This window comes from Phyllopteryx taeniolatus, chromosome 1, assembly GCF_024500385.1.
Source record: "Phyllopteryx taeniolatus isolate TA_2022b chromosome 1, UOR_Ptae_1.2, whole genome shotgun sequence".
Classification (NCBI taxonomy): Eukaryota; Metazoa; Chordata; class Actinopteri; order Syngnathiformes; family Syngnathidae; genus Phyllopteryx; species Phyllopteryx taeniolatus.
Genome location: NC_084502.1, coordinates 17,395,668 through 17,406,567, shown reverse-complemented (window position 1 = coordinate 17,406,567; position 10,900 = coordinate 17,395,668). Strand labels below are relative to the sequence as shown.

The 10,900-nt window shown below is 44.0% G+C and overlaps 1 protein-coding gene across 1 annotated transcript in view; it reads right to left on the bottom strand.

Annotated features, from left to right (window-relative positions):
- Positions 1-938: 938 nt before the first annotated feature.
- The window catches only part of LOC133479611 (collagen alpha-2(V) chain-like), a 25,861-nt gene continuing 15,899 nt past the window's right edge, over positions 939-10,900 (bottom strand). The window contains exons 31-55 of the mRNA XM_061776816.1: positions 8,699-8,752; positions 8,566-8,619; positions 8,395-8,439; positions 8,211-8,309; positions 8,005-8,112; positions 7,869-7,922; positions 7,106-7,159; positions 6,927-6,980; positions 6,792-6,845; positions 6,609-6,716; positions 5,935-5,988; positions 5,781-5,834; positions 5,532-5,693; positions 5,335-5,442; positions 5,149-5,256; positions 5,016-5,069; positions 4,835-4,942; positions 4,638-4,691; positions 4,457-4,564; positions 4,318-4,371; positions 4,138-4,245; positions 3,727-4,063; positions 3,442-3,632; positions 1,655-1,894; positions 939-1,575 (exon numbers count right to left, since the gene is read on the bottom strand). Of these exons, the coding sequence (XP_061632800.1) occupies positions 1,429-1,575; positions 1,655-1,894; positions 3,442-3,632; positions 3,727-4,063; positions 4,138-4,245; positions 4,318-4,371; positions 4,457-4,564; positions 4,638-4,691; positions 4,835-4,942; positions 5,016-5,069; positions 5,149-5,256; positions 5,335-5,442; positions 5,532-5,693; positions 5,781-5,834; positions 5,935-5,988; positions 6,609-6,716; positions 6,792-6,845; positions 6,927-6,980; positions 7,106-7,159; positions 7,869-7,922; positions 8,005-8,112; positions 8,211-8,309; positions 8,395-8,439; positions 8,566-8,619; positions 8,699-8,752 (2,571 nt within the window). The 3' untranslated portion in view covers positions 939-1,428. The remainder of the gene's footprint in view (positions 1,576-1,654; positions 1,895-3,441; positions 3,633-3,726; positions 4,064-4,137; positions 4,246-4,317; positions 4,372-4,456; positions 4,565-4,637; positions 4,692-4,834; positions 4,943-5,015; positions 5,070-5,148; positions 5,257-5,334; positions 5,443-5,531; positions 5,694-5,780; positions 5,835-5,934; positions 5,989-6,608; positions 6,717-6,791; positions 6,846-6,926; positions 6,981-7,105; positions 7,160-7,868; positions 7,923-8,004; positions 8,113-8,210; positions 8,310-8,394; positions 8,440-8,565; positions 8,620-8,698; positions 8,753-10,900) is intronic.

Here is a 10,900-nt window from a genome sequence, read left to right as displayed (position 1 = left end):
ATTGATGTTTATGACCATGAGTGTGAATGGTTGTTTGTCTTTCTTTGTGTATACGTACCCTGCGATTGGCTGGTGACCAACCTTGGGTTTACCCAGCCTCTCGCCCAAAGTCAACACCAGCTCACGTCTTTTAGTGGAAGAATTTCCATCCCTTTGGAATTGTGTGACCAACAATTAAATTAAATTGAATTTACGCCCGCGACCCTATTGAGGATAAGCGGTACAGAAAATAGATGGCTGGATTGATGAATTTATGGATGACCTATGCATACGCACCACACTTACCCACCCACCGCCTCCACACACACACACACACCACACCCGCACACACACACACCTCAAAATCACATCATATTCCTAATGTTGAAAAACCCCTCACTACATGAAAATAGCAAGCTATCTAAAAATGACCTCCAAACACAGATGCCTGGCCTGGCTGCAGGAAGAGGCGAGAGTGGGCTTTCTTTCAGCGTTGGTGTAGCGACGAGGTCGACCCAGAAACATGTGCAGGCTGAACTTTGGCTTTTGTTCTTCCTGTAAGGATGCCTTCCCCCTCTCGAGCTCTTTGTGCTTGCTCACACACCCCACCATTTACACACGTTGAGATTTGAGGAGACGCCTGCCTTGTCAGCATGTGTTCTCGAGCTAGAAGGGATCATTTGTGGCCCAAAAGAAATACACTTTGTGTGGACTGGTTAGTTTCATTTCAGCCACCCAGTGAGGAACTTGTTCGAATTGGGGGTGGGGATGTGGAAGGCATGAACTGTGATTTGCTGCAAATGAATGGCACCCCCTCGAGGAGGGATCCTCACAGCTGTGAAACTATTCTTTGGGAGTACTCTGCTGTTTTATGAGCGTTCAATACATGTTTATTTTATTCTTGTGCTTTATTGTGTGGAATGAGCTCAGCCACCCCAGAAAAAGACATTTATTCTAAATCAATTGTCAACAACAAACAAATAAATTTTAATTTACAGTCAAGCATGTAGCATTTACAGGTGACGCTTTTAGAGTTTTGGCAACACACACACAAACAAACGTTTTCTTTGAAGAACGTAATATGTTTCTGAACACAAACAAATCATTTAGAATCAATCATTTTATTCTATCCAGATTGAGGGCTACACGTGTAAACTCTTAAACGTGAATTTTCAACATTAAATATCTTACTCTGTAATTTTCTTAATCAAATGCCTAATAAGCGATTTTATTTCTTAGCATTAGGCATTTGTTCAGAACACCCTTTACTCAAAAGACTATATGAAGGTTTCACAGAAAAGATGAATAAATAATGGTGGCCTTCTACCAGTCACGTCTTTTGCAGCCACGTGTTTTGACTGCAGGGATGTAACTTTCATCCACAGCGCTCACAGGAAGTGGAGTCATTTTCTCAAATTCTCACATAATTTTTTTTCCCGGTCTTGTGTTTTATGAGAAACACACGGGTCCAATGTCAAGGCCAAACTCCTGATTGGCCTTTCCAATGTCCATGGGCGCCACGTCCGCAATGGGCAGTCTGATTGGGGTTTGAGTCCTGTATTCCAACACTGTCTTAGCCCAATTATCATTGGACGTCTGTGGAAAAAGTAGACAAATAACATGCAACTCTTTCCTATTTCTGATATTTTTTTTCTTTCATTTGTTGAGGACTTACCACACAGCCATCTTCAATGACGGTGTATCGCAGGCGGTTATTGCCTTGTGCCCTCAGCTCCTGACCGTTGGCCCCTTTTAGGATCAGGGCTTTCTTCATGGTGCCCTTGCTGTCTTTATAAGCCAGGCTGTTCTTGCAGTGGTAGGTGAGGCTCTGGTGGGACTCTTTGGAGAGAAGCTGGAGTAGCTTCAACTGAACTGCCACCGTGTTTGGCTGCTCCTCGTTGTTTCCATAGTGGAACTGAAACGGTTTGACACATTTATGCTCATTTATTCCCAAGAATACTCACAAAGTACGAGTGATCTCATTTAAGTCACAGCAAGACACTCAACTTATTAATGTGCTTCTTAGCTAGGTTCCAGGACTGGTATAACAAATCTCTTTGTAGATGAACTGGTTGATCATCTGGCCCACATGGCAGTTTGTAGTTTGGATTTGAAATACATATCTTTTGAGACACAATTTTTGAAACTTTTCTGACACACCTCGCATGTTATTTAACCAAGGTAGTGCGATTGAAAAAAGAGGGCAAAATGGCTTGAATGAAGATTTTATCCTTCTTCTCTACCTCCGTAGTTTGAATGTGAGATGTGTCAGTCAAAAAGAAGATGCTACGTGAGCTAAACTGATTGGAAGGGAGAACCGGAGGCAGCCATAATTTACATTTCAACAGGTAAGTTGAGCGGCACGGTGGCCGACTGGTTAGAGCGTCAGCCTCACAGTTCTGAGGTGCGGGGTTCAATCCCCGTCCCCGCCTGTGTGGAGTTTGCATGTTCTCCCCGTGCCTGCGTGGGTTTTCTCCGGGCACTCCGGTTTCCTCCCACATCCCAAAAACATGCATTAATTGGAGACTCTAAATTGCCCGTAGGCATGACTGTGAGTGCGAATGGTTGTTAGTTTCTATGTGCCCTGCGATTGGCTGGCAACCAGTTCAGGGTGTACCCCGCCTCCTGCCCGATGACAGCTGGGATAGGCTCCAGCACGCCCGCGACCCTAGTGAGGAGAAGCGGCTCAGAAAATGGATGGATGGACAGGTAAGTTGATTAAAAAATAGACATGCTAGAAATTCAGACATACTGTAGTTAAAATGATAATTGAGGGACTGGTTAATTAATTCAGGAGAAAAAAATATAAAATGCCTTAAACTTGGTCATGGTTGATGTACTACAATAATTTGTAAATGAGCCCAGCCTACTTTTGAGTGGTTGATGACTGTTGCAGTTTGACTTATATCTGTTAGGCTATGGTAACAATCTATTTCACTGTTATCTAACTAAGAAGGCTATGAGCATAACTATGCTTTTAATGGCATATTAGTGCTTTTTTGATGGTGATATTGGAAAGGCTATAATTTAGCCAGCAAAGAATTCACCTAAACTCACTTCAAACTTCACACACTTTCACACTGCTGCAACTTCAAGGTTTGAAGTGGAGGTTTGGTTTGTAGTCTGTGACTTTCGAAGTGGCTATTTCGCCATTGGGCAGTCTTGCTATCTTCATTCTTGAACTATTTACAAAGTACATTCATCTCATCCTCTTCACACACAAGTTCACTGGATTAAATTAGATTTTTTTTTTTAAGGATCTCCAGAAAAACATAAACATTTCGGTATGGCGCAACCACAACCAGGTTTTTGGTTTGGTTTCAGTGTAAGTTAGCAATATTCACTTTTGTTTTGCTTCCCAAAAGTAGGAAGCCTATTGTTTACAGACATTATAAATTGCTCTATAGTTTCCTTACATGAAAGTAATATCAGTACACAACAACAATCACGTTATCTGCTTACTGTGGTTCCGCCATACATCTGGGCTCCGAACCAAATGGGTTTGTTGAGAGCGGGAGTGGATTTTGTCCACCAGGATTTGCGGGATATATTGGCTGGATTAGCAGAGATGCAGGTTTCACCGCTATCCATGTTGCAGAAGACCTTGATGGCATCTTTGGTGCTTCCTTGGTTTGGATCAATCCAGTACTCACCTGGAGACATAAAGAATGTAGGTTAATGTATTTTTTAAATTTATTATTATTATTTTTTAACACCGTTTAGGTATTATTGAAAAGAAACTGTTACCACTTGTTTTTTGTGGATAGCATTGCTTGATGTCCTGACATGTTTTTGCAGGGTTCTCCTTTGTCCCATCTGGACTGAGAATGTTCTGCATACGCCTGCTGAGGGTCTTCAGAGTGGTATGTACGATGATGGGAGTCTTATTAGGAAGAGCCTCATCTTTATTAAACTCTGGAAGTGGAGGAGTGTCGGCCGCCACGTCATCCTTGAAAAACTCCACAGCTTCTGGCACACCGTCCTCATCAAAATCCATGGGAGCTGCAAAGTATTCTCTTACAGCTCCAGTGGGAGGTCCAGGTGGGCCTGGAGGACCTGGAGGTCCTGGTTCTCCAGCAGGGCCCTGACAATAAAGGGCAAATAGCATGGAAACATTGGTCTACCTGAAGACAGCTGAAAATTATACCAATGTGATACCTGAACTCCGATGTCCCCACTGGTTCCTCTGCTTCCAGGTGCACCCATTGCTCCTGGCTGGCCAATGTTCCCCTCCTTCCCAGGTGGACCCACCACGCCTGGAGAACCCTGTGCAGTTATAAGATAATGTAATTCTATTGGGTTTTATTTTCTGTTCTGAGAATATTTTATGCACCTTACCCTTGGCCCAGCTGGTCCGACAATACCTGGAATACCTCCATCCCCTGTAGTACCCTGATGAACAAACAAAAAAAAACAGTGGTCTTTCATTTTTTTCCTCTTCAGAGACACAAAGACACAAGCTATAACATCCACTTACAGCAATTCCAGGCAAACCGTGGAGACCAGTAAAACCTCTGTGACCTTTCTGACCCCTCTCTCCTTGTTCACCTTCTGGTCCTTTCTCCCCCTGTGGTCCTTGAGGGCCCTAAGAATATTTTATAAGCGATTCAAAATCCTGTTTAATGATAGAGAAAATGAGACTGCAGGGAGATTCTCACCACTTTGCCTCGTACTCCAGGTGCTCCATGGGGTCCAGGAGAGCCTTTGGCACCCTAAACCCAAAACACAAATATGTCAGGAAATTAAAAAAAAAAAAAAAAAAAATTTAAAAAAAATAATATATATATATATATATATATATATATATAAAGTGCCATCAAGCTGGTGTCGCCATTCTTGCTTCTGTGAAACTCACGTTTTCACCTCTTTGTCCCGGATTACCCGTAGCTCCCACCGGACCCTCATTTCCTGGAGAACCTGGACCTCCAGCCAAACCCTCGGGACCAGCATTACCTCTATCGCCCTGTAAAGTCACACAGTGGTGATGAGCATACAACTGTGTAAGCTCTCAGGCCTCGTCACATGTCTACACCTACCCTTGCTCCTAAGAGTCCGTCGGTCCCGGGAGGTCCTTCTTCACCGGCCACGCCCTGGTTGAACACATAACAAACATTACAAACACACTCAACCAAATAACTTTCAGAATAGCCTGCTGTAAGACCCAACAACCTCAGGGCCCGCATCTCCTCTCGGCCCGGTGGCTCCCACTGGACCAACTCCACCAGGAGGACCTTTTCCCCCTGGAACTCCAGGAGCTCCTGGTTTTCCAGGAAGACCCTACATAAAAAAGTGGAAGATAAATTGTAATCATTTTACACCTGCATGAAGTGGTTGAGCAAGGTGGTTCTTTCATACCGCAGCACCAGGCAGGCCTGGCATGGCTCCCTCTCCTCTCACACCAGGATGACCCACAAGTCCCCGCTGTCCTGTGGTGCCGGGAGGTCCTAGAGGTCCAGTAGGACCCTCATGGATAAACAGAAGACTAGTCAAGGACTGTGTGCAGTGTGTGCAGCAGGTAGAGTGTGTGTGTAACAAAAATATTTTCTACTCACTGGAGAACCGTCCTCTCCAGAATCACCCTTCTCTCCAGGGGTGCCTGCTGGGCCTGGAGCACCAATCTCGCCTTGAAGTCCAGGGGCCCCATTTTCACCACGAATACCAGAGGGGCCCTGCTTTCCAGTTTGACCAATAGGCCCATCTGCTCCAACGGCACCCTAGCGCACATGCAAGATTTATAGTTATAAAACCATTTGACCAATTAGAAAGTACCATCTTTCCAAATGTGATCCCAGTGGACTAACAAGAGAACCGGGCGGACCGACGCCCCCAGGTAAACCAGGAAAACCAGCAGAACCCTGTGAGAAGAGAACACCCCATTAATTAAACTTGTGTCAACAGCGGGTGTGCCATTGCTTCCAGACAAAACCATGGTGGGGGTTGCTGAGGCCAACTCACCGCTGAACCCTGCGTTCCTCTGCCACCTTTCAGTCCAGTCAGACCGACCGGGCCCTGAAACATACATCTGCATTAATTCAAGTAAAATATTAGGAAAAATGTACTTTGTAATTACTTGTAGACAAAAAGTTGGCTCTCTGAAGTGCCAGCCAAGAAACCACAACCAAGTACATCTTTTGTTGGCTTCCTACTTCCAAAATTGTTTCTGGTAACGAGCTGTTGTGACGATGTGGCTACATTTCCATATAAACCGCCCCCACACTGAGTTTCTCCGCCCATGACTTGGCAGCTAGGCTGGACAAATATCTTCCCCTTTCAAGCTACAGCGGACTACAATGTCTGAAACACTGTGTCAAATCCAAAAGGAAAAAGAGCTACTTTGTGTTTTTTTGGATGCGCAGATTAGCGTCAGTTTACGATGTCAGTGGTGTCTTTAAAGGGGCTTGCATGCAGTTGACAGATTGCTCTCATTTGTTTAAACGCCGGGCTCACAACAAGTAGTCATCGCCTCGCGCTGCAACTCTAGTTTACAGTGACCGATTCACATGAGACAGGACTGCCCCCTCAAACAGGCTCATTTCCATGAGGTTAAAAATACAGGGTTATTAAGACACCTGGGAACTGTGAAGATGTGAAAAAAGCATACCATGTCTGCTTCGATGTAATCCTGTTACCTGTACTCCCGGTGTGCCAGCCATTCCGGGTGGTCCGGGTGGTCCTGCCTCTCCCTTAAGGCCTGATTCCCCGGTCTCACCTTTCACGCCAGGCTGACCTTCAGCACCCTGAGGAAAAAAAGAAAGAAATAATGTGTAATTTGAATTGATTATTTGTCATACTGATTTGAACTGGTGACTTACAGCAGCTCCAGGGAAACCTGCAGCACCAGTTGCACCAGGCTCACCGGCTGAACCCTGTTTATATCACACACTAAAACGTCAGAAGCTGCAATGATCAGTCATCATAAATTCTAATTACAAAAGTGCTTTACTCACAGGTACTCCTCTTGTACCTCGGCGTCCGTTGGGTCCTGGTGAGCCTGGTTCGCCCTGAAAAGCGCATACCGCACGTACATAGCAAAGTGGGGTTTTGCATTACAATAATCAATTAAGTCAATAATGTTGAATGTCATTGTCGTGTTTTAATGGAAAACTTATACATCAGGAAGTCTTACCTTGGCACCGTTAGCTCCAGCGGCACCCGGAGGTCCAACTGGACCTGACACACCCTTTGATAGACAAATTTGTGAGAGAATTTTATGAATATTTTTGTAATATATAGCAAAACATATCCATCCCACACATTCATCAGTCCCTCTCAATGTTTAAGACTACACTATACTGTCTACACTTTTTTCTCAGAGAGCTGCACGCTGAAAAAGTGAGCGATACAAGGGCCACTTTGAAATTCTTTCACTTACATTTTTTAAACAAATTAAAACCAATACATCAAGTAATTATATGTTTTAATTATTATGAAACTGTTTAAACCTGCATCATCACATATTTCTGTTCAAGGTGGTGACAAGGCCATAGTTTAGGATTTTGGGGCACTGAACCCTGTTTCCCACTAGAATGGATCTGACTCCCAACTCCACTATCAGAATAAAAATGAGAACAATCTGTACTAAACTGACCACTTTAACTGGAAATGCTCTATATAGAGACAATTTATTATTAGTCGTAGTAGTTGTTGTCAAGGGTGTCACACCCATGGGGGATGTGGGTGTCATCCCCCATACACAGACTTTTTCGACACCCACACTTTTCATAATGCCCCCCCATTTTTTTTTTCCATTTTACGGGCCATGTCAAATGTTTATTTTTAGTACATACCTTGGGCCACAAAAATGGACAGCCCTGTTTAGTGATATTTAAAAAACAATAACCAGGATAAATAATTCCTGTTTGAGCGAAGTTGTGGGACAAAAAACTCACCCGAGTTCCATCAATTCCAGCTTTGCCTTCTAGTCCTGCATCACCGACAGAGCCCTGTGGGACATAATCCTTATCTTGACTTTGTGTCAAAGACTGAAATGGCTTTAATCACGATGAGGTTGCAGGCGGCACTTACCACATCCCCCTTGGGGCCTGGGGATCCTGGAATGCCTCTTTCCCCGGGCATCCCTTGAAGTCCTGGACTTCCTGTTTCTCCAGCAGCTCCCTTTACACCAGATTTTCCCTAAAGTACACAAGTACTCCCATTAATAATTAATAATTAGCTACAGCTACAGTATAATTCCAACATGAAAACATTAGTGGCATTTTTGCCTCTGATACCTTGAATCCATCTGGGCCTGGACTACCTGGACTACCCTTAGGTCCCTGCAGTCCTTTGGGTCCGGTTTCACCTCTTGCACCTGGAGCACCTCTTTCTCCCTGTTGGAACAGTAATGTCCCATAATGTACAACGAATGGATACAAACTTGACACTGTAAAAGCAGAACAAGCGCTGCCGACTTACCCTTAGTCCTGAAGTTCCAGCAGAGCCTTCCTCCCCAGCAAGTCCCTGAATGCAACATTAAAAACACTTCATTTGTGGGTCATTACTAAACATTTCTGTAGTACTTCATTTGATACAGTAAACATTTTTTTTTACACAGTAATATGTAATATTTCTGATTTATTTACATACCTCAGTTCCTGGTTTACCAGATTCACCGGGTGGGCCTGGCACTCCAGGCAAACCCTGAAACACACCCACACTTGTATAAACAAGCACAGTCCTGCGTAAGTTAAATATAATTTTTTTTGTTGCGGTTTATCACCTGGAACCCAATGGGTCCCTGTGGTCCCTGCTCTCCTCTCTTCCCTGCAGGACCCTGCAGGAGAGAACACGGGATGAAGAGTAGCAAAGCCGCAGAACATTTAGCAGATACATTTTGGAAATAATAAAAAGAAATTATGTATATATAAGTTGTAGACTTGTAATTGACTCAAATGTATACAAAGTATTGTATACACACATAACGATCATTTCTTAAAATTAATATTACATGTGACTTGCACAATTTACTTTTCTCAATGCATGCAGAGGATATGGCCTCGATAGCAATGCAATATGTAGTGTGCTTTGTGCATAAGATTGAGAGATGCTGAATGATTGAAATTTAACTGGATTCTGCTTGTTTTAACCAAGATTGATCTGCAAAACCTTTTGTTTTTAACTACATTTCAGTTTCACATTCTCTGCAAATTCCCACACACAATATTCCTGTTTATTCCCATTGAAGTTTTGAAAATTCGTGCATGAATTCCTGTATGAGGGTTTCTATATTTTTTTGTGGCAACAGGTGAACTCTTGTACTCTAACATACCTTTGTTAATGTAGCATTTAATTATAATATTTTTCCCACACCACACAAGGTTTTATTACACCCCCCCCCCCCCCCCCCCCCCCCCAAAAAAAAAAATATATATTTTTTTTTTTATTCCAGGCTGCTACAAAGCTTAGAAATAATGTTTTCTTCATAAAATGTCGCTTTGTAACATGTGCCACCACAATATTTTTGAGAATTAAGGTCTTGGATAACCCATTCATTAACTGATTAGGCAGACTTCCATCCATTCATCCTTTCACTGTACTGCTTTTCCTCACTTGGGTCGCGGGCCTATCCCAGCTGACTTTGGGCAAGAGGCAGGGTACACCTTGACCTGGTTGCCAGCCAATCACAGGCCACATCTATAGTTAACAAACAACCATACATACTCACATTCACACCTAAAGACAATTTAGAGTCTTCAATTAACCTACAATGCATGTTTTTGGAATCTGGGAGGAAATCGGAATACCGAGAGGAAACCCACACACGAGGAGAACATGCAAACGCCATACAGGAAGGATGGAGCTCAGATTTGAACCCACAACCTCAGAACTGTGAGGTGGATGTGAAAACCCTCCACCCACCATGCTGCCATAGGCAGACTTGTACCTGTAAATTGTGCTCTTCAAACATTCACTAATCAGCAGGTGTGATATAATGCTGCCACCTTGAATAGTCTCTAAGCTATACTTCATGAACAATCTGTCCTTGATAAACATGTCACTCTGTGACACTGACATGAATTTTGCTGTCCACTCAGCATGTAAAACAAGTTTTTTTTTTTTTTTTTTTAAATATTTTGAACATAGGTTAAATGATCTGTGTAATTTAAATGACTATTCAAATTGCATCAGCCATGCAGCAAAAAGAGAAATTTTGAAGTTAAGGTGAATAATTTTCTTTGTCAACTCTGTGACAGGCCCAGTTTAGTGGTACTTAAACTATAAATATCGTTTATGCGATCAAGTTACAGGATATCCATCCATCCATCCATCCATTTTCTTCCGCTTATCCGAGGTCGGGCCGCGGGGGCAGTAGCTCTAGCAGGCTCCCCTCTCCCCAGCCAGTTCAACCAGCTCTTCCGGGGGGATCCCGAGGCCAGCTGGGAGACATGGTCTCTCCAGCGTGTCCTGGGTCGTCCCCGGGCTGTCCTCCCGGTGGGACGTGCCCGGAACACCTCACCAGGGAGGCATCCGGGAGGTACACCTCATCTGGCTCCTCTCTACTCTGAGCTCCTCCTGGATCACCGAGCTTCTCACCCCATCTCTAAGGAAGAGCCCGGACACCCTGCGGAGGAAACTCATTTCGGCCGCTTGTATCCGGGATCTTGTTCTTTCGGTCACAACCCACAGCTCGTGACCATAGGTGAGGGTAGGAACGTAGCTCGACCGTTAAATTGAGAGCTTCGCCTTTCGGCTTAGCTCTTTGTGTACCACAACGGTCCGATACAAAGTCCACATCACTGTTGATGCTGCACCGATCCGCCTGTCGATCTCACATTCCATTCTTCCCTCACAAGACCCCAAGATACTTGAACTCCTCCAGGATCTCATCCCCTACCTGGAAAGGTCACACCACCCTTTTCCGACTGAGGACCATGGTCTCAGATTTGGAGGTGCTAATTTTCATCCCAGCTGCTTCAAACTC